The 23655-nt window shown below is 33.1% G+C and overlaps 1 protein-coding gene across 5 annotated transcripts in view; it reads left to right on the top strand.

The window, feature by feature from the left end:
• Positions 1-16763, top strand: part of CSMD3 (CUB and Sushi multiple domains 3) — a 1176027-nt gene extending 1159264 nt beyond the window's left edge. For all 5 annotated transcript variants that reach the window (XM_044781000.2, XM_014843283.3, XM_070481504.1 and 2 more), the window contains 5 exons: positions 3070-3228; positions 6114-6226; positions 8832-8919; positions 10975-11110; positions 14772-16763. In XM_044781000.2, coding sequence (XP_044636935.2) covers positions 3070-3228; positions 6114-6226; positions 8832-8919; positions 10975-11110; positions 14772-14931 — 656 coding nt within the window. In that variant the 3' untranslated portion in view covers positions 14932-16763. The remainder of the gene's footprint in view (positions 1-3069; positions 3229-6113; positions 6227-8831; positions 8920-10974; positions 11111-14771) is intronic.
• The last annotated feature ends 6892 nt before the right edge of the window (positions 16764-23655 follow it).

The following is a 23655-nucleotide window of genomic DNA, read 5'->3' as shown; positions in this document are numbered from 1 at the left end:
CCTCAAGCAAAATACGAGGAAGATTGGCAACAGATGTTAGCTCAGAGCTAATCTTCCTCAGGAAAAAAAAACCCAAAAGTCATGAATGTGACACAGTGATTAAATTACTCCAAAGTAACAAGAATGAAATTTCGCAATGGTATCAGTCTGGAGCATGATACTTTATTTGGCAATGCTGTGAAGCCTATGAAGCAAAGTTTAAATTCAAATATGTCTCGAAAGAAAGGATCATGACCATCATTTTCTTCTCCCTTTTCATTGATATCTACATCAATGATAGTTGAATGATACTTTAGAATTAACAGAGAACTGTGAAATACACAATCAGGTTTAAATCTCAAAATAGGCTTAACAATAGAAAGAAGTATTATTATTCCCATTGTACATTGGGATATGAATGACTGAATAGTGTCTGTCTCTCCCATTCTGTCGTGAGATGCATTTCTCATTTATGTACTGGAAAGGCGGAGGGTAGGAGTGGTGATGTGCTGGAGCCGGCAGGTAGAGGCTCACCATAAGCAATTGTGTACATTATTCCAAAATGCACTCAGTGATGTCATACTGGTAGTTTGAAATCTGCCATTATGGGAATATTTACACCATAGATATCAGCAAATACTGTAAATGAGTTTTGTTTTGTTTTGTTTTTTTGTCTGGAGAACCAGTTGTTAAACATTTACTACTATATCAATGAGCAATCCTGATACAATGTACTTTGCTGCTGCTAGTACCTACTTCATTCCATTACTATTTTCTCCTGCCGCTGAGATTCCCCTTCATCTCCTTCAACTAACACTCCTTAATTCCCCGAAGCACTATGGACACAATCATTAGGTGTAGCAGATTTTCGTTAAGGTTCAGGGGTAGCAAAGAGTTATCACAGTACAGGCCAGGGGAAACAAACAATCAGAAAGACAACTCTTACTTACTGAGTATCTACTATTGCTTTTAGAACATCTTTTTTCCATTCCTACTCCTCTTATCTCTACAACTAAGAGTTTGTTACCTTCAAATTCCTGATCTTTCTAATACAGGGCAATTTAACTTGTCACTCCTTCCTGCAAACTTGTTCTAGATATACTTTTTTAAAGCTAAAAACTCTTTAAGGTGTTTACTAAATCAAGAGCTTTTTATCCATGCACTGTATCAAACTTTTGGGTTAGGTTCCCTTATACATCTAGAGCCCTGAAGGACATTTGATCCTGTCCAAAACATCCGTAAGGCATTTGGTCCATAAGACATTTGGTCCATAAAACGTTTGGTCCACGCCAAAACTTCCCTGATATCTGGTCATCTTTGGTCCTGTACCAAACATCCATGGAGACATTGGGTCCATGCCAAAAGTCCTTGATATTTGATCTCGTGCAATATCATTTGGTTTGGACCAAAAATGCTCATGGGCATTTTGGACAGAACCAAATGTCAAGGACGTTTCAGCATGGGCCACAAGTCTGATGGACATTTTGGACAGGACCAAATGTCTGCTAACCATACAGAGCATTGCTTTGTAGTTTGAGGTTTTAGAGAGAGAGTGCCACTGGAAGGATGACTTGGTAAAGATCACAGACCCAGGACTGTGGATTTCTCATAATACTCAATACATGTCTGCTAAATATGTATTTTATTACCAACTATATAGTGAGCTGTAAGGGCCACAGTTCCTCCATTTTATCTGCATAATAATAATAATAGTGATTGTAGCAACTAACACTTAACTATACTTTTCACATTTGTTATCTCATTAATCTTCCTAACAACTCTATATTAATCTCATGTTAATCGTAAGGAAATCCAGGCTTAGAGAGTTAAATAACTTATCCAAAAGCACACAGTTCATAAATTGTAGAAGATGAACTTACATACAGGCAGCCTCACTCTAGTGGCTGCACTGCTAACATTTTTGCTATATTGCTTTTGAATTATCATAAAAAAAACTAATCATGTTGGTTGGAATAGTCAGTAAAAACTCAACTCTTAAGCGATTTTATGTTCATCCTCTACCACAGTTTTGCTTTATTGGTTTGCTGAGTAGAATTCACGGAATGTACAATTTGTAACCCCAGTCTCTGTGATCAGAGTGGTAAGAAGTATGAAGTCGGTAGAGAGGATCATGTGACAAATGTCAATAACTTGTTAGGAGAAAAAAGACATTTTCCTAAATCTGCATCAGTCACTCACTCACCCAAACAGGCATGGCTCTTTTGAACAGCTGATTTCTAGGGAAGTGCATTATTGTGATATATAGGATTAATGGAAGCTTCTCTCAGCCTCTTCCCAGGATCTGAGTAGACTTTGACATAATTTATATAACTATAAATTACATAACTAATTTATATAAAGTCTTATTTGGCTATATCTAACATAAAGAGTGTTTCTTCTTCAGATGAAAGTTTTATAACATTAGAATATTCTTTGATTCTACCACAATTCAGCTCTCTCCCATGAGAGTTAGGCAATTGTAGTGGCAATTCTTTTATTTCTAAAAATACCTGTAAACCTCAAAGCTGTCAAAATGGTGGAGCCCTGTTCTTGCCCAGGAGCATTTATTATTGGAATCACTGAACTCGGTATTCTGTAAGGAGGACAAAGGACCATCCTGCCTGACAGTCTCCCAGGGCTGTTCTGCAAGAGGGGTTTTGACTCTGCGCCCTTTCTCCCGTAAACCTGTTCCCACGGCTGTGAGAAAAGCAGGCCTCTTGGGGCTTGGATAGAGACTGACGACTCAGCAAAATCACTTTACTTTCTTTCTGAAAGAAAGAGATTATTAAAGGAGATAAAATATAAGTAAACGGTGTTTATTTGTGTTCTAAATATAAATCTCATGTCTTTAGTTGGTGATGTTATCTCTTATTGATGACACGTACAAATCTAGGTTATTATGATTTTGGTTTATTCTAAAAAAATTGAAACACTTTATGTGAAGAATTCATTTTATAATACACATTCCACATTACTGTGTATTTAGCAAAATATTATTCAATAAACTAGTGTTCATTAATCTACTATTTAACGCTTATGTTTACAGGGCACCAGAAAATTAATATGTGTATTTATTTAATCTACTCACAGTTCCTGATGATGTGTTTGCCCAAAATTATATATGGAAAGGCTCTTACAATTTTAAGGGAAAGAAACAACCCATGACCTTGACAGTTACAAGTTTCAATGCTTCTACTGGGAGAGTCAATGCAACACTCAGCAATAGCAACATGGAACTGCTGCTTTCAGGTATCACATTAAAGAACAGCAAACAATGCCTTTGTGCTTTCATTTCCATCATTTCATCATTTTATTAGTGATTTTTATGCTGTGAAATGTTTGTTACATTTTTTTGATGACATTCATAATTCATCCAGAAACAAGGCTTTCTGGGTTTTGTATTGATGCATGAATATTACTACATAAATTACTACATAAATACTCTGTGATTCTGAAATAAGCTCCCACAAGAATATTTTTATGTAGCTAGAAGGAGTCATCATGAAATAGAACAGAACTTTTCAGTATAACTAAATCTTTATTCTCATAACACCAAAGAGGCTGGATCAGAGATATGCAAGCTATTTTATGGTCACAAAATGATTTCTTCAAATGAGAATATTTGGATTGAAACCATAATTTAAGACAGAAAAGCTACAGCTACACATACTTGAAACAGTCATAAAGAACCCAGAGCCCTAACACCTGCTCAGCCCTCTCAAATTTCTGTTTCCTCTATCTAGTGCACAGTTCCCTCCTTATCTTCGATTGCTCTGGTTTTTCTGACATTTCAGATGTTTTCTCAAATGTCTTCTCGTCAACAGTACACAGTGCCATGACCCTGTCTAAAGTAACCTTCACATTGTAAACAGAATCAGACACACTCTTAGTCTTAGGCAGTCTTATCCTGTTTCATTATCTTTTTTTATATAGTACTATACTGTACTATAGAAATTATAGTACAGTATAGCATAACATAGTATAGTATTACATGACATTACATGACCTTATTTATTTGTCTGCACTCCAAGAGAATAAGCTTGAAGAGTACCAGTCTTTGACTTCCAGTTCATTACTATATCACAGAGGTCAGAAAAGCATCTGAAACAAGATAGGCCTCAATGAATATTATCAAATTAATGAATTTAAATTATTACTCTCATTGTTAAAAATATTTTTGAAAAACTGATATTGTTAATATGAAATGTATGTATTTTTAAATTTCTTGGCTGGCTATGTATATATCCTACATAATTATTAATAATGAAATCATTTGTGGTATAAATAAAATGGAAAATAAAATTATTGATTTTGTAAATTTTAGAACAAACAAGCATCATTTTATATTATAGAATGATCCTTCATTAAACCCAAAGTAAAAGTATTAGAAGTTAATATGCATTATATTTTTAAAAATGTATGCACTTATATGTTATAAATTGAAACAAGCTGTACAGACCTTCCTCGACTTACCAGGGTTATGTCCTGATAAACCCACTGCGAGCTGAAAATATGTTGTCAGAAATGTGTTTAATACACCTAACCTACCGAACATCAGAGCTTAGCCTAGCCTACCTTAAACATGCTCAGAACACTTACATCAGCCTACAGTTGGGCAAAATCATCTTAACACAAAACCTATTTTATAATAAAGTGTTGAATATCTGATTGATTTATTTAATATTGTACTGAAAGTGAAAAACAAAATGGTTGTATGGGTCAGAATCGTTGTAAGTGTACGAGTTGTTTATCCTTGTAGTCGCATGGCTGACTGGGAGCTGCCACTGCCCAGCATCACGAGAGAGTATCCTTCTGCATATTGCTAGCCAGGAAAAAGATCAAAATTCAAAATTCCACGTACAGTTTCTGCTGAATGTGTATATTTCTGTTGCACTATTGTAGAGTCAAAAAATCGTAAGTCAAACCATCAGGGACCAACTGTATATGAATGAGAGAAATTCATTTAAATGATGACTACTGATTTATTTAACTTTGAAACATAAATGATTTTTTATTTTTCTGGAAAAGAGCACAAAATAAATATATATTTAATCTAGAAAAATTTCAAAACAAATTCCTAAAAATATTAAAAAACACATAAATAAATTTAATTTGCTATCACTATCTCCATATAAATCAGTTGTAATATTTCCCCAGCAATTTTATTTGTGATTACTTTTACGTCTTTTCCCTATTAATCGTAATTTACGTTAGATCAAGATCTATCTACCATTATCTTTGTATTCCTGGCATATTCTTGATAGTTTATTACATAGGAGAAATATTAAGTGAATGAATGAAATTTCAACTACCAGTTAATCACAAAATTTTTACTTGGAACCTTATTTTCTATTATTCCCCTAAACAGATTTACATTTCAGCTTATTTCTACTCTTGTAATACTCACTGTTTAAGGAAAAAAAATCATTGTATATATTTTAGCTTCTCTCCTTTATGCCATTACCTATATTTACCTTCTTGAACTAAAAATCGTTCTTGATTTTTGAGACTCAGCTCAAAAGCTCTTTTTCTGAATAGGCACTTCCTGATCACTCCAGTGTGAAATGATCCTTCTCCTTTCTGGCCTTTTCTTTATCACATTATCTCACATGTTTTAGCTAGTTGTGTACCTGACATGTTTCTTACTTCATTGAAAATGCTTTTAAGCATCCTATCTTACAGGAACAACATATATTTATCTTTGTGGCTCCAGTAGCACCTAGAATACTGTCTTTCACAGATTTGTCACCCAACTCATTATTAACAAAAATTATCAGGAATTTTAACATTTGATTCATTTCCTTAAAGATTTTAAATCTGATTGGGAGGAGAAATCACTTTGTTTGCAATATCATGGAATGACTTATTAAGAACAGTAATATTTAATCTTAATAGCGTAGGTAATTTAAATCTCACAAGATTTAAATTGAAAATTTCAGCTGAAAGAGAGATCAATGTATATATATTACATGATTTGTGAAAAGCATTGTGGGTAAAGCTGGCCTTGACTCGGGCTTATTTTATTTCTTTTCCTATCATATATATTACATGATATATTTAAGGAGTTATAGATAATAAAATGAAGTATAACTATTTGCAAAATTAGTAGACTAAAATGTCCTTACGTTTTACAGGGGTATATAAAAGCCAGGAAGCTCGCCTAATGTTACACATCTATCTGCTCAAAGTACCAACTCATGCTTCTGTGAAGAAAATGAAGGAGGAAAATTGGGCCATGGATGGCTTTGTAAGTTTAATTCTTTGAAAGTCTGCTGCTGATTTTAATAACAAATTTGTGCTTGGTTTGTCATTAAAATTCCAGAAAAAGGTTATTTTCTAAATTTAGCTAGTTATGAACACACACATATAAAATAGCAAAATTGCTATTATGGGTAAATTATTCTAAAGAAAAGATGCAGTATAAATATTTAGTAATCTAGAGTGTCAGACCTAGGGTTATTGGATTCTGGTGGGCTTTGCTTATTTTTATGGTACTTCTGTATTGGTTGGAGGCATAGAGTTTTTCATTAGTTTCATCAAATGTATTTTGTCTACAGTCAGGACTATGATAAATAAATCTGGATAAAATATAATTCCATCTTTGTCTGGAACCACTATTTAAGACATATGCAACGTATTAACAAAATCCAACAGAAAAATTAGGTATGCCCATTAAATTTAAACACAGATTCAGGATATTTTATAAAGTTGTCTGTGAAGAGAAAGTTATGTGAGCTGCTTCCTATGGGGAGATAGTTACAATAGCTTCATCTTGGAGTCACTCTGTCCTATTCAGTCACTCCTGTGAATGGAGTTTCTAAATTGGCAGTTGGAAGCAACGTCTCATATTCACATATGGCCCAGGAGTCTTTGCTAAAACATGAGCATGAGAGCTTTGACTTTGTCCTCTCCAGTAACAAGCCTTCTTTTACAATAAAGAGCTAGCAGGAAAGAAGATAGTAGGTCATAGGCTTCGGTAAGTTTGATTCCCAAGGAAAAAATGTCCATCCTGTTTCCCTATCTGTCCCGTCGTTCATGGAGTTGAGAACTAACTCATGTCTTCAACGCACTCAGATTGTTTCGTTGTATTATTTCATCTAGGAAACACATACAATGAATTAATATTAGAGCTTGAGCTATTCTTTTTAAAAGCATTTCGTTTTTTAAAATGGCTATGCCCAGAGAGTGATTTGTGATAATAAGGAATAAATCACTTGTGAAATATCAGACTTCTGTGGATGGTTTGGTATGATATTTTACTTTGTAGGGTGGGGATTCAGGTTTTTTACAGCTTTTACGATAACGTACATGACTTAGATAGCTAATTGTAACTAATCAGAACAAACTTCAGAGTAAATTTACATTACTAGTTTCCAGGAATGCTGAAATGTGTCAATTCCTGTTTTATCTATGAGCTCAAATGACACTATGCATGTAAAGTATTTTTAAATATAAGATTTTATACACGTGCAAGGTGCATGTAATAGGCAGCACTTACAGTGTTAGATATAGCCACAAAATCTCAAGGTCAAACAGGTATTTGTTCCTTCTCATGTGTACAAGTTTAGTTGAGGGAGCTGCACTTGCAGTTGTGGTAGGAAGCTCAGGTCTGCTCCCTGTGTCTCATTTTGGAGCCTAGGTTGAAGGAACAGAAGCACCTGGAGCATATTCTTTCTTGTCAGAGGTCAGAAGCACTGACGGGCACGGTAGAAATATGTCCCCCCCTCTTTTTTTTTAAAAAAACAGCTCTCTTAAAATATAATTCATATACCCTACAATTTACCTATTTAAAGTATATAATCCAGTGTGGTTTTTAATATATTTACAGATATGGGTAACCATCACCACAGTTGATTTTAGAATATTTTCATCACCTCAAAAAGGAATTCCATATCATTTAGCTATCTCCCCCACCAACCAGCCCTCGTCCCCACCCTAGCTCTAAGCAACCTCTAATCTCTTTTCTGTCTCTATAGATTTCCCTGTTCTGGACTTTCATTTTTATGGAGGCATATAATATGTGGTTTTTTATGACTGGCTTCTTTCAGGGAAACATGCTTCTTAAGACCTAGGCTTACTGACCCATTGTCAATTCCACCCACATTCCATTGGCAAAAGCAAGCCACAGGACCAAACACAACTTAGTGAGATGGAAAGTATACTCTTCCCATGAAGGTTGGTGGGAGAGGGAAGAAGGCATGTATGTATATGTTGAACAGTGATCTAATCTACAAAGTACAGTATAACCATATTTATTTTTTTTCCCTCAGGAATATTAGCCTTGAGATAACATCTATTGTCAACCCTCCTCTTTTTTTGGTTGGGGAAGATTAGCCCTGAGCTAACATCTGTGCCTGTTGGCCTCCACTTTATATGTGGGATCCCTCCACAGTATGGCCAATGAGTGGTGTAGGTCCACACCCAGGATCTGAACCTGTGAACCAAGGCCGCTGAAGTGGAGTTCACCAGACTTAACCACTACACCATAGGACCAGCCCCCATGTTTTAATTTTTAACTGACCATTTGCCTCATTCTGATTCATCATATCATTGCCCTTTTTTTGACAATAGGTTTCTTAGCCTAAAAGAAATCTATATATCTATATCATTATATTAATAACAAACCCCGTTTTTTTCTAGTGTTGTAATTATTTAAAAATGAAAATTGTGATTTTCTTTGCTTTTAATGATGGCAGATTTGCACGATGTGCTGTGTTTTACATAGGAGAAAGCTCTACATGGAGGAATTCTGCATCATATTAATTTCAGAATAAAACTGAAGATTTCTTAAGGGTGGGAAAACATAGCTGTGACCAGTCTTCAGATTTAATCAAATGTATAAATATTTTTAGGTCTCTGCTGAGCCTGATGGAGCTACTTATGTATTTCAAGGATTTATTCAGGGCAAAGATTATGGGCAGTTTGGACTACAAAGACTGGGTAATGTATACATTTTCATTCTCATGTGGTTCCTTTATTACTCCAGACATCATAAGAAAATAGAGTAGATTCTGTACATTAGGTACCCTTGCTACATTTTGAAGTTTTCTTTGTCAAGAATATACATTGATACATTTGATAGCCTTTTAAATAATCACATTCTGCAAAATATTGATTCTCCATGTATCAACTCTGTACGATGTTTAGTTTTTCATCAAATTTCTAATAAACATGACAAAATGTCTTGCCCTTAAGCAAGTAAAAAGGAGAAAAAGTGATAGAGATATAAAAGAAAATATTAAACTGTAAATTATTCTATCTTATCTCATGAGAACTGTAATACTTGTCTTCAGTTTGAATATTGTTGCAATTTTCTTACTCCTTCAAAAATGTAGTGGCGCTTTGAGAAACTCATAGGGTCTAGAAAGGGAAAATAGCTTTGAGGAATGGGACGCTTCTTGGGGCTTTGTGCTCTTCACCTATGTAAATTTTCTGTGGTGGGAGGCACAGGGTTTTGTCATTCTGATTTCCCACTCTTCCAAAATGTGCATAAACCTTATCTTGCTTGAATGTATTTATTAACATAGCTTTTGGTGTATAATTTTCCTAAGGTATAGTGTTTCCCATTATTATATTGTGGTATTGATACTTAAAGAATAAATTTAGACTCTAAAAACTACTGTTTGACATTTACCTTAACAATTCCATTACTTTGAACTTTTATATAAATATTTTGAGTCTCTGGAAAAATCAAGTAAAGAATAAGGTACTTTTTTTAACCTGGCGTAAGGTGTGACTGAGTTGAATATAACTATTTATCAAAAAGGGAAACTAGCTTTCTCTAAATGAACAATAATAATAAGATATCATTTGGGATAATGTCTTGCCTAAAATTGTGTTAGTTTTAAAAACAGGGTAAAACATTCATTAACACAGTCATGTAATTGAGTGCAAGGTGCGTCCACATAATAGTCCCCAAAACATCTCAAACACTACATGTCTAAAGCAGAACCTATAAAACCAGAGAGATTTCTTTTTGGAAAAGAACTATTAATTATTTTGTATTCCCCCATCTCTGTGCCAACACGTTGACAAACCTGATTTTTCTGATTTCCTAACTGTGCTAATGTCATAGTCATTTACTCAGCCCCAAGAAGAACACTGCTGATCCTATGCCTTCTTACTTCTTTCATTCACACAAACAAGTTCTGTTGATTTTAACTACAAAATATTTCCTAATTCTGTCTCTTCATCCTCTTCCTAATGCTCTAGTTCAAACCTTAATTTCCTGTTTTATCTGGTTGTTGCTACAACCTTCACACTACTCTTGCTTCCTGTCTGGACTCCCTCAAATCCATCCCACTCTAGTCACTGTTCTAAATCGTGTATCTTATCACTAGGCCTTTTATTTCTAAACACCTTCAGTTGTCCCTCACTTCAGGTATGTAGTAAGTTTGAGCTTTTAGAAGGATATTTATGCCTTTTCAGAGTAGAGCCATAGTTTATCATTTTCTCCTCCTACTTCTACCACACATCTTCTCCACACAAACACAACTAATGCTTGTCACATCCTGTAAGTATGCCACTCAGGTTCCCATTTCTAGGTTTATGATGGTCCTACTTCCTCTCCCCTTCATTATTCTACTGATTCTTCAAGGCCATATTGCATATCCTCCAGAAAACATTCTTTCATGGCACCAGAGAAAATTACTCGTTTTCTCCCTAAAGTACATCGATCATTAATTTGTGCTTGATGTATATACTTATTTGAGCCTCTGTATTCTTCCCACAATTATATAAACTTTTCAGTTCAGAGATTCTACTTATTCTTTATCCTGTATCCTTCCCTTGAAAAATATGTTACACAAAGTAGGCATTGTGCAAAATTATGTGGAAATGAGTTGAAGGAGTTTCATGAATTATTTTTGTTTACTATGTACATTTCCAAGTAGATATCTTGAGAAAAGAAGAAGTTAATTGGTTCATAAAAATAAAAATCAATTATGATAAAATAGAGTTGATTTTGTATTTATAATTTATTTTTTTATCTTATAGGACTAAATACATCAGAAGGTTCAAATTCTTCAAATCAACCTCATGGTACAAATAGTAGTTCTGTGGCCATTGCTATTCTTGTGCCTTTTTTTGCACTTATATTTGCAGGATTTGGATTTTATCTTTATAAACAAAGGTGAGTTTGTTGATTTTAACAGTAAAATATTTCCCATATCTATATTTCATGTTCTTTTTACTGGTCTAGTTCAAATCCTAATTTCTATTTTTTTCTGAGTTGTTGAAATCTCTGTACACCAAATAGCCACAATGTGTCAAACAACCACAGTTGCTGAAAACCTTATATCTCCAGGTTACCCTCCACCACCCCAACGTGCACCAGTAAAAATTGCTCTGTTAACTTGCACAAGCATTCAACTTAACCCTTTCTCCTTTTGACTGTTAATTTCCTGGTACATAACTAATTTATATAAGTTATTTTTACGTTATCCATAATGAGACTTTAGAGATACAAAATCTAGGTTAAGGTTTAAATTGAAGAGGTGACATCCGATGCCAGATTTATTTAGAGAACTAGGAAGAAGCTTGTGTCCAAAACTCTGAGTTCGCACGACAATACTGACCAGTTTTACCCAGGTAGACAGATGGTAAAATCCTTTAATCCTCTTGTTTATCATCTGTTGCTTTTAGAAGATTATGCAATTAATATGTTGTATTTATGATCTATCTAGTATATGACTATACATTTTACTAGTTAGTTGTTGTTCACTATATCCATTACAACATCCTGGTGAGGGGCTTTACTATGCAGTTCTCCACTGTCTGCGACCATCTCTTATCAAGAAAAAAATATGTAAGTAACAAGATAATTAAATGAATATTACCTAAATACATTTTTCCCAAAACTGATGTTTTTATTATAAATGTCAGTCTGTAATATCTAAGAGTGATTTGTTTAATAACACATAAATTTGTAACAATTGCATATTAGCAGCTGTTTAGGCTTTGTCAATATCAGACTTTGTTAATGATAAAAATTCTTACTAAGTATATTTATAAAGCAAGCAATGCCAATCTTTTTTTATTACTGTGGTAAAATACACATAACGTAAAACCGTTTAAACTGTTCTAAGTGTATAATTCAGTGGCGTTTAGTACATTGGCAATGTCATGAAATCATCCTGCTAGTTCCAGAACATTTTCATTACCCAAAAAGGAAACTCTGTACCCATTAAGTAGTCACTCCTCATTCCCACCTCCACCCTAGGCAACTACTAACCTGCTGTCTGTCTATATTGGTTTGCCTATTCTGGATATTTCATATAAATGGAATCATACAAAATGTGACATTTTGTATCTGGCTTCTTAAACTTAACATAATGTTTTCAGGTTTCGTCCATGTTATAGCACGCCTCAGTACTTCATTACTTTATGTGGTTGAATAATATTCCATTGTACGTTTGAATGTCTTCTGTGTGAATATGTCCTTTCATCAGCTGATGAACATCTAGAATGGTTCCTTCCTTTTGGCTATTGTGAATAGTGCTGCTAGACACATTTGTGTACCAGTTTTTGTTTGGACACCTGTTTTAATTCTTTGAAGTATATATCCAGGAACGGAATTGCTGGGTTCTGTGGTAATTCTACATTGAACTTACTGTGGAAACACCAAACTGTTTGGCACAGCAGCTGCACCATTTTACATTCCCATCAGCAATGTATGAATGTTCCACGTTCTCCGCATCTTCACCAACACTTGTTATTTTCTGTTTTCTTTTCTTCTTCTTCTTTTTTTTAAATTATAGCCATTCTAGTATGTGTGAAGTGGTATCCCATTGTGGTTTTAGTTTGCATTTCCCTAATTACTAATGACATTGAGCATCTTTTCGTGTGCTTTTTGGCCATTTTTCTATTTTCTTTGGAAAAATGCCTATTCAAGTACTTGGTCCATTTTTTTAATTGGGTCATTTGTCTTATTGTTGTTGAGTTATAAGAGTTCTTTATATAATCTGGATACTAGATTCTTATCAGATATATGGTTTGCAAATATTTCTCCCTTTCTATGGGTTGTATTTCCACTGTCTTGGTAATGCTCTTTGATGTACAAAAGTTTTCCATTTTGATGAAGTCCAATTTATCTAGTTTTTCTTGTTACTTTTGCTTTTAGTGTCATATCTAAGAAGCCATTCCAAATTCAAGGTCATGAAGATTTGCCTGTATGGTTTCTCATAAGGATTTTATAGACTTAGCTCTTATATTTAGAACTTTGATTTATTTCAAATTAATTTTTGTTGATGGTGTAAACTTTTCTAAAGCTCGATGATATTATTTTGCTTAAAGCTGTTGCACAATATTAGCAAAAGGAAATTCCTTTACATCTTCATGATTTGTACCCAATTAGAAGAAAATGATGTTGCTTCTGATTTTTATTGTGAATCTATTTTGAAAAAAGAGAGACAAATAAGACCCATTAGAGTTATGCACCTGGCAAGAGCAAGTTGTAAGCAATATAATTGTATACCTGATGCCATTGAAAGAAACTTACGATAGCTTTTTTCAAAAAATTTATTGTCAGGAAAATCACTTAATTTTTAGTGTAGAGAAAATTTCAGAAAATGCATTAGGGATAGTAAAATAATATAATGGAAAATACAAATTACATTGAAATAGTTAAAATTTGTGGTGTTGGTTGTATACAAAGGTGTTGAGACAGAGATTTATCTTAACATATATCCTTTTTATGAATTAGGTCCCAGAAACAGGTAGGGGCAAGTCTGAATTTGTTCCATTATAAATGTCAGTAGATTATGCAGTGGGATGTGGGCAACTAGAAATAAGCATTCGTTAAAGGTCAGAGAAAGAAAGAAAGAAAGCAGGAATTCCAGACCAGCAACTGACACTGCCAGCCTAGCCTCCATATGTTTTGTTAGCTAAAGGCAAATGTTCAGTTATCAGTAACTCTCTGGAAACTGTTTTCATGACTTGAGTATCAGTATAGTCATTTCTTTGAGATTTTGAATTTACTTGCTCTAACGTATATCATTTTTAAGCAAATTGAGTATTTGTGTTTCTGGGATACTCTAGGCACCCTCTTAAGTTAGTCCTCAGTTGTCTACTCTTCCTAAAATCATCTTATTAGTGCAGAACCAGCTTCTTCTTGTCCTTTGACTCACATTAAATTTAACCTCCTCAGATATTCTTTTCCCTATTGCATCTCCTAAAGTGGATCCCAGTCATGTCCTGTCATTTCAACCATTTTCTGTTTCACCAAAATAATTCTCATTACCTATTATTCTTGTTTTATTTATTTTTAATTTATTCATTGTTTTCTATTCCTACAATATGAGCTCCATGACAGTAATGACTTTGTATGCTTTTTTAAAAAAAATTATCTATCTAATTCCTAGGATCATGCATGGCACATAAGGATGCTCAGTAAATGTTTGATGAATGAATGAATGAATGAATGAATGATTAGCAATGAGATTTAAATTCCTCATCATTATAATAATTTATTTATATTATACATGCTAATTCATAATAATGATTTATTATTTCAAAGAAGATTTGTGAGAATAGCCATATTACTTTTTTATACATGTATTACTCATAAATGGTACTGTATATATGTATTATATGTAAATAATGAAAGTCACCCAGGATTTAACAGTAACAGGTAATTGTTCAAATCCCATGTATTGAGTTTATGACTTCTCAGTTAATACTTTTGAGTTACATTATCCATTAACATTGATAACTCAAATATATTATGTTTGAGCCCTACTCTTATGTTTCTAGAAGAAAGTTAACACATAGCTAATTAATATTCTCGTCAACAGGACTGCACCCAAAACACAGTATACAGGATGTTCAGTTCATGAAAATAACAATGGCCAAGCAGCTTTTGAAAACCCCATGTATGACACCAACGCGAAGTCAGTGGAAGGAAAGGCAGTACGATTCGATCCCAACTTGAACACGGTCTGCACAATGGTATAATGCGGCAATCCTTTGCCTTCTTCAGAAGCTTGGAAATCGACACACAGAACAGTGCACATTTAGTTCACTGCTAAACAAATTAAAGCACACTTTTCAGGACTTGCTGGGTCACCTTTTCCTGAGGAATGGTAGAGAAGAGCGTTTTTTCATAAACTGGACCATAATTCTTCTTCATGTTTACCATGGAGAGTTTTACAGAATTTCGGCTGCACTCTGAGAGTGCTTACTCACAGTTTATTTGCTTTTTTTAAAAAGGAGATTATTCTAAAACATAAACTTATTTGCATATATTGGAGGAGCATCCACTATCAGTATTTCTGTGCTTTATAAACTATATTAGAGGGACTGGGTTTAAAAAAAAGATATAGGGTAGAAAATAAGAGCTATACTTACAAGAGTCAATAGATCACTGACTTCTCTTTAACCGTCATGAGCTACATCACACCCACAAGTCTGTAGTTCACATCACTCTATGGTCTATTCGTTCTTGCTGAGTCATTGTTTTCCTTATTTCCATGGTTATTTCAGACTGAGTCATGCCCTGAAATGTTTATGAGCTAACTCATGCCACAGCAGTGATAAGATTGCCCATTCTGATTTGACTCTTTCTGGTTTTTGTTCTTCAGTATTATACTGCTATTTTTTTTAGACCGCTTGTCATAGCTTCTGCAAATGGCAAGATCATCGTGCTGTCCTCTCGATTTCCCTCATTATGCTGTAACCAATATTATTCAGTGAGCCATGGGATAGTGTTTAAGTCCTTGCTTCAATCTGTTTTGTCACCCAGAAACCACTTTAGCTGGCAAAAATTATCTATAATAATGATGATTTTGCAGTTATCTGAGACACCAAACTTACCATCCTTTACCAAATTTTCCAGTGTTTTAAAGACCAAGTAGAACCTGTAAATCTACTGTATTTGGTTTATGATATATCTACTTTTCCTTCCAGTTGAGCCTTCAAATTTATTTAACATTGTTTTGAACTTTTGTCTAACAGTGGGTTGGGATATAAGCTTTTTAAGCTTTTAACTTTTATCTAACAATATGTTAGAAATATATTTTGGAACCGCCCCTAAACATAATGACTTAAAAATTTTACTCTTTCAAATCACCAATATAAATTTGTTTACTAAAGTTTTGGATTTACAAATTTTCATATATTTTAAAATTTCTGAACTCTTCCTCTTAAGAAGCAGGTTTCACATGTGACAGGTTTATTTCATTGTCAAATTAGATATGTTTTTGCAAGTTATTGGTGGCTCATTTACAAGTATCACAGTAAGGCTAGCATTTTGATTTAATAGGTCATTGTCTTCCTTTTATAGCATGTTTACTTCATTGAATAAATTATGTACCCAGTGTGAACTCTTTGTTGTCCCTTTCAAATGTGGATAACTCTGTAAACAGTCTAGACTTTTTGTATCTTGAGACAGAGTGCCTAAGAGAAATCATTGCACCCGGGAGCACTACTTGGATCTATCTCTACAACATTTAGTGAATTTCTTGTAAACCACTTTGAGATACATTGTTTTGGAAATTCATACAATTTTCTCAACATTGTACTCTACTGACAGGATGCTGTTTTAAATTTTATGCCATCAGTTATTTATTCTTGTTTATTCAAATGACTGCAATAACAACGATTCATTCATTAATGTTAAGGTTAATACATTTAAGATCTTGTTTAAACAATGTTTCTTCTGCAACTGGCTACTCCTCTTATATTAATGCATACACTTTTGTAAAGAAGTATATTTTTATGAAAAGAACTTTGTAAAAGTATGATGTAAATTTTCAGTGCAATGTAAACAAAATAAAAATGGATAATTGCTTTTGTAAAATGTGTATTCTTTCCAAATTGTCTGCCAGTGTACTGGTTAGTAAAAGAAATGAACAGCCCACATTTATTTGGTGTTTTAAAGTTCCAAAACTGCATATCATATATATTTAGTTAGCAACATAGTAATGAAGTATGGGTGTTTTTCTTCTTTATAGTTCCCCAAGTGTGACACTATTTTATAAGTAAGTAGATTTCTGGTAAACATAATAGTATCATAAAAAACTCATCTTAGAATTTTCCTTAAATGTAAATATTTTAATAATACTATCTAAATTTAGATATACCTGATAATTTCTATTACTTCTGTAGCATATTTTCTTAGAGATCCATATGTTTAACGTGCTTCATAGGTATGAACTCAATAAGCTTTTGAATAGCTACATTAAAGTAATACTCAAAAGCAAATCTGTCTTGCCAAAGTGGAACATGTAATGTTTTGTACTCAAGAAAGTTATGAAGTTTCTATAAAGTTTAAATCACAGGTAATTTAGGCTCAATTTTATTAGAAAACTCTTTTTTCACAAAATATAGTCTTTATATTTCCAAACCACAAACATCCTGCTTATTTATAGTCTATCTCTGTTTATTACACTTTTATTGTAGAAGTAAATGCCCATTGATATAATTCTAGTTTCTTTTTTAACTTCGTTAACTGTTAAAAAAGAGCAGTTACCTCCCAAAAAAGGTGTTACCTCCATCTTTCTCTTATTTCATGTCTTCCATATTTTCCCTTGTTGTTTCTTTGTCTTTATGTTTAGTCCTCTCTGTGTTTTTTCTTTTTCTACTTTTTAATTTGCTTTTGCTCTTCTGATGCTTTTCTTAATATCCTTTCCTGCTTTATGATGTGGATTAAGGCTGCCCCAGCTAGAGAAGCCCAAGGTGACCTGGCCTACATGCCAAACTATATGACCCAGTGGACTTTTTTTATGGTATGAATTAGGACTGCCCCAGGGAGAGAAGCCCGGGGCATCCTCACCTACATGCCGATCTATATGGCCAGATTCGCATCTAAAGTTATATGACTGCACAATAACCAGACCCCATCTGCACTGAAATCATTTAATGACTTTTTACATCATCTTTCTTTTTTCCAGGAAAAATAAGTCACGTACCCATGCCTTATAAATTTAGCCCTAACCCTCAACTCAGGGCAGCAGCAGGAGCTCTGACTGCCCATGGGTCCTGTCCCCATGCCTACAGCTCTTCACTGCCCATGGGTCTTGTCCCCAAGCAGCAGAAGCTCTGACTGTCCATGGGTCCTGTCCTCATGCTACTCCACACTATTCTCTAAATAAAAGAGCACCACTGCCAGACCTTGAGAGTCCAAGAAATCTTTCTTTCGACTCCTCGGCTCACCGACCCCGCATCACTTTACGTGTCCTCTCCTTTTAATCCTTATATTATTTTTCATACTTTTCTAGGCTCTTTATCCTTAACCCTCTCAAAAGTTAGCAGAAATTTTAGTGGAAGCAATTTTATTTTTATGTTTTCTCAGCTTTGTTGAAGTATAATTAACAATGTTGTAAGGTATTTAAAGTGTAAAAAGTGATGATTTGATAATTGTGTACTTTTTTCTGTGTGTGTGAGAACATTTAAGTTCTACTCTCTTAGCAAATTTCAATTAAGGAAGTAATTTTAAAGAGTTTTCTTCTACTTCCCTTATATTTAAGAATATTAAAGCCATAAGTTCCACCCAGAACTCTTGATGCTGGAGCCTGATAATAATGATTGTGGAAACAGACCAAAGGGTCATATTTATTTTACTTGTCCTTTTCCCCTACAAGTGAGAAAAAAAAAAAGCACCATAATATCTGCTAAAAGAGTCCATAAGTAGATGACACTCGTAAAGAGAATAAGAGAATGCATAGCCTATCAAAGTATTAATCTGTAAATATCTATAAATTTAAAATAGGCATAAAGTAAGGTAAAAAAAAATCTCTCCTATAGAGTTATAAGAAGCCCATGAGTCTAAGAAATAATTCAGAATGCGTAGTTTGAAATTTGGCTGAAAGAAATATTGATTTGCTTTTTTTTTCCAGGATGACTGGAGGAAAGGAAATATTGATCTGAGAAGATATATACATTGTAAAAATCTGAAAAATATCTTTCTGTCATCACTTTCATGAGCTTAGTATTCTAAAGTAATTTAAGAGCAGATTTAAAAGTTACTAGGAGGTAGAAATGGCCACTGGACATTAGATTTTATTCTTCAGTATACAAAGCAATAAAACTAGGGAACACCTGCCAGATACTTTCCTAACTTTTAATAAGTTCCCATGTGTAATAGTTTATTAGTTTTGAAAAAGAAGTATATTCTATACGTTCAAATTCATAGCTATAAATTGTATTGCAAAACACAAAACAAGAAATCTGTATTTAAACTCTCATAAGGTCTAAAACTTGCTTGTAACTATTAGCATAACTATGAAAACAGAAATAAACCCATGTGCTTTGGCAGGACTAGTGAAATATATAGATGCAGAGAAAAATATAGAACCATCTACATGGTATGAATTAAAGGAAGCCAAAATGCCTTCCTTCTCAGCCAGTATCTTCTTCACACCCTTGAGTTAAGATTTTGTGTCTCCTGAAGGAACTTATTAGAATGAAATATGCTATCTGGAGAATATCATGTGATAGATAGAAATGTAATCCCAATAAGCAAATTAACACAGCTATTACAGAGCAAATCAGTAGAGCAGGCGTTCCTAATCTTTTAATTTTGAAATCAGGACTGTTTCCGTTCTATGGAAACACTCTTTTTGGAATGATGTTTTTAAATGCATAAAATGAAGTACAAAGAAAATTAATTATAATAAAATAGTTACAAAATATTTTTAACTATACTAGTATATATACTAATATACATATATAAGTATGTACACTAATACATATATATATATATATATACTTCTCTACTGAAGTAGAAATAAGCAGTGGGACTAATAATTTCTGTAGTTTTTGAAGAGTTCTTAAGCAATTATGACATTTAACATGACATGAAAATATCTGTGATTTTTATTGGTGACAAAATCAGAGATTATTTTTGCCCAACTTTTTTACCAAAGGAAATACTATATTTTAATTAGAAGATCAGTGACAATAAAGGTATAACTTTTGTCCATTCAAGTTTACAAACTCTTTGAATTCTATTTTCACACCAGGTTAAGAACCCTGCCTTAGAAGTTGGAATTTACAGCAAGTATATTGCAATGGGGCAGGGAAGAAAACATTGTTTTCTCACTTGAGCTGTTGGCAATGAAAATAGAATGCTTAATCTGGACTTTGGTTACCAAGTAACAGCATAAAGTCAATGGACTCTAAGAAGAAATTTCTAATGGGAATGAGTGGGTATAAAAAATAAAATGCCATTAATCAATTAATTTCCTAACACAACAAATATTTTCTAATATTAAGCATGTGTATATTACTCTACTATGAGGTATAATGGATGTTGGATGAATAAAAATATAAAAAACACATGGATCTTATCCTGAAGTAACTTAAAGTCTGGTCAAGCTATAAAAAAATTCTTACAGTATGTCTAGAAGATACCACACAATAATTCTATGTCAGAACTATCTATATCTATGTATGCTTTTACTCTTTCACTACTTTCTATTAATTGAAATAGACTTTTATGGAGTTATAAGGAAGATATTTGACAAATTTTAATCTATTGAATAAGATACTACTTTTTTTTAAGTCTAATGATTAAGGGCACAGAAGTGATTTTGGTTATGTGGCATCTATACATATTCTTCAGAATATTCAGAATTTGATGGAGTTAATTTGAAAACTACATATTTGATTAATTTAATATCATGGAAAACTTGAACATTTCTTGACAAAATGATCATAGGCAGTTCACAATTTCAATGTGGAATGTATATTTTACTTTTTATTTCATCTGTATATGTTTCCTTAGGCATCTTGATTAGTTGAAGTTTTATCTATAAAATGTAATTTTCAGTTTAATTGAAGAAAACAAGCACCTACAACTTCAGTAGAAATCAGACAAGACAAGACAAAGGTCAAATTTATATTTAAAGATGTACTATTTGTTGGGTAAGGGAAATCAGTATTCCTTTTTGTCTAGTTATTCTACTCGATAAGTTATTCAAAAGAAATAATCAGAGAGGGGTATTTGAAATGTCTTTTCAAATCATGCATTATTTATATACAGTGAAAAATATATCACTGGTTACCAATGTGTAAGCAACATAAATATTCACTGATCTGGATTGTATTGGAAATAACCATACATTTATAACTAATTATTAAAAAATATTCAAAGTTAATGACATGAAGAATTCAATATTCAAAACAAAAACCGTTTTTCCCCTCTCTCTCTCCATTTCTCTCTCTTTTTCTTCCAAATACACAGATATACAAACACAAATGTCATGAAGCAAAGAAATGAAATAGAAATAGTAGTTACGGTTATCAGGAATGTGAATGATTACATTTTTTTGTTTTACTTTTTTCCAGAGTGCATATATGTTGATTTCGTTAGAAAAATAATAGTTTTAAATGAAAAATGGTTTGAAATTTAAAAAGTAGATTTTACTTGGATGATAACTTTGCTTAGAAGAATATCCAGACTTAGAAGCGATAGTTGAAGAGCCTGAGTTTGGGAGACTAACTCATAATATCTACTGTGTTAATATGAAAAAAAGCCCCAGAGAATTAAAAGGGATAACATCTATACACGGTAAATTGTTTAAATAAGTTAAAGTGAGAAAAATTTAATAAATACATTGAATAATAGATGATTTTTGTCACATATCTATATATTTCACTTTCCTTTTGCTGTTTATATTGCACCAAAATTGCCCAGAATAAGAATATTGAACAAAAGGCTAGTTGTTTCCTTGAAAACTAAACTTCCTCTAAAAATGTAACCAAAGCACTGAAAAGAACCTGGGTCAATATTTTTATGTTTATTCTCATACTTTAGAAAATAAATACTTTTCCACATAACTGTAAATATAGACCACTTTAAAAAATGTTAAAAACCTTAAAAAATACTTGACCAGAAGTTGGCATTTTTATGATTATTCCCTTGAGCCTATGGAGTTAATGAATCTCTTTTTCCTTAAATCATTTATGATATCCAACCTAGTTTTTTTTTTTTTTTACATTGCATTTTCTGTTACTAAGATGTATTTAAAGTACTTTTACCTTGAATAATGCCATGTACCTTGGTGCAAAGCATCATTATTAAGTGACACTAAAATATTCCTTAGCACTGTAATGAAGCAGAAACCATGTTATTTGCCCAGTAATTGAATAAATGGTTTCTTTATTTAAAGGCTATTTCAGCTGTTCATATGTCCCTCCTCCCCTACTCACCATAAGTTGTAGTTAATGGCAAATTCTACCAGCAATTGATTTGGAATAACAAGCCTCAAATTTTTATATGTAAAGGATTTGATGCACTGTTTTAGTAACAGACTCCAGCAATACCTGATCGTTTAAAATTACAATTTCACTTCCAACTCTCAGGATATGATTGACATTATTCAGATGACAAACATGTATAAAAGCATTTAGAGAACTAAAGTATATAAGTTATATATAGTATAAAGTATGGAAAAGTTAATGTTAGCTAAGTTGCTTTAAGAATCAACAAAGTAAATTTATTCACAAAGTAAGTTTAATATGTAAAAAATGTTAAAATGGAAAAATTAATAGTTCTTTTATAATACTTGTTTTGAAAATGGAAATCTGCTCCGTGATTGATATACCAGGAATCAGGAAACAATTTGAGTGTCGGAATTTCTCGTTTGCTTATACACGATTTCCCCAACCACAGACAAGCCTGAACACAGACAAGTGCTGCGCCCTGAACCGAGTTGCGTGGGAATACACAATGCACACTTGCAAACACCTACCAGTTACCTTGGGTCATTGTATGTGTCTTGGGACACTCCCATCTACACTTGGTGTTACAACTGTCGATCAGATTTCAGACAATTGTCCTTTCTGCACTACACAATAGCTCACAAGCTACAATCCTCTGAGATACACTTCCAAAACACACTTCAGGTCTTTTTCAAGGTAAAAAGCTATGTTTATTGTAGTACATATGTATTTTTTAACCACTTCATATGTGCATAACTGTACTATCATTTTTATTAGATTTCTGTTTTTTTCATATGCCACTGACAAAATTTTTGAGCATTATGCTCCTAATCTTGTTTTTCCTCACAAACTTTGTAGCTTTTTATTGCATGATTTTGCCTAGCATGGTGATTTTTAGTAACATATCTGTAACATTAGAACAGAATTTATTGTAATTATTTGTTTTTCCATTTGTAATGCATTTATACATTTCAAATATTAGAAAAAATAAAATTATATAAAGCAAAAGTCCCGCTCGTCCCTGTCCCCGTACTCAGAAGACCCGTGAACCTCAGTTCTATTAATTTGTCATTTACTCTTGCACAAATAGTTTTATTCATACGGAAGTTGGTAATTCCACTCCTATTTTTAACCTAGGGGCAGAATAGTATACACACTTTTCTGCTCCTCATTTTTTTCATTTAATATATCTTGACAATCTTATCAAGACACAAAAAGCTTTCTTATTCTACTGTATGTGTACACAAATATGCCACAATTTATATGAATAGATTCTATCAATAGACCTTTATGCTGGCACTCCAGCCTCAAGTTATTACTAATAATACTGCATTAGATAACTTTGTACTTTTGTTATTTTGTACATGTGCCAATAGCTCTATGGGTTAATTTCCTAAAACTGGAATTGCTGGGTCAAATGGTGTGATACATTAGAAATTTTGATAGGACTGTAAAAGACATTTGTGACATTTTATGCTCCCAGCAGTAGTGAATGACGCTGATCGTTTTTCCACA

The sequence above is a fragment of the Equus asinus genome, chromosome 12, assembly GCF_041296235.1.
Source record: "Equus asinus isolate D_3611 breed Donkey chromosome 12, EquAss-T2T_v2, whole genome shotgun sequence".
Classification (NCBI taxonomy): Eukaryota; Metazoa; Chordata; class Mammalia; order Perissodactyla; family Equidae; genus Equus; species Equus asinus.
This window is presented reverse-complemented; position numbering and strand designations above follow the sequence as displayed.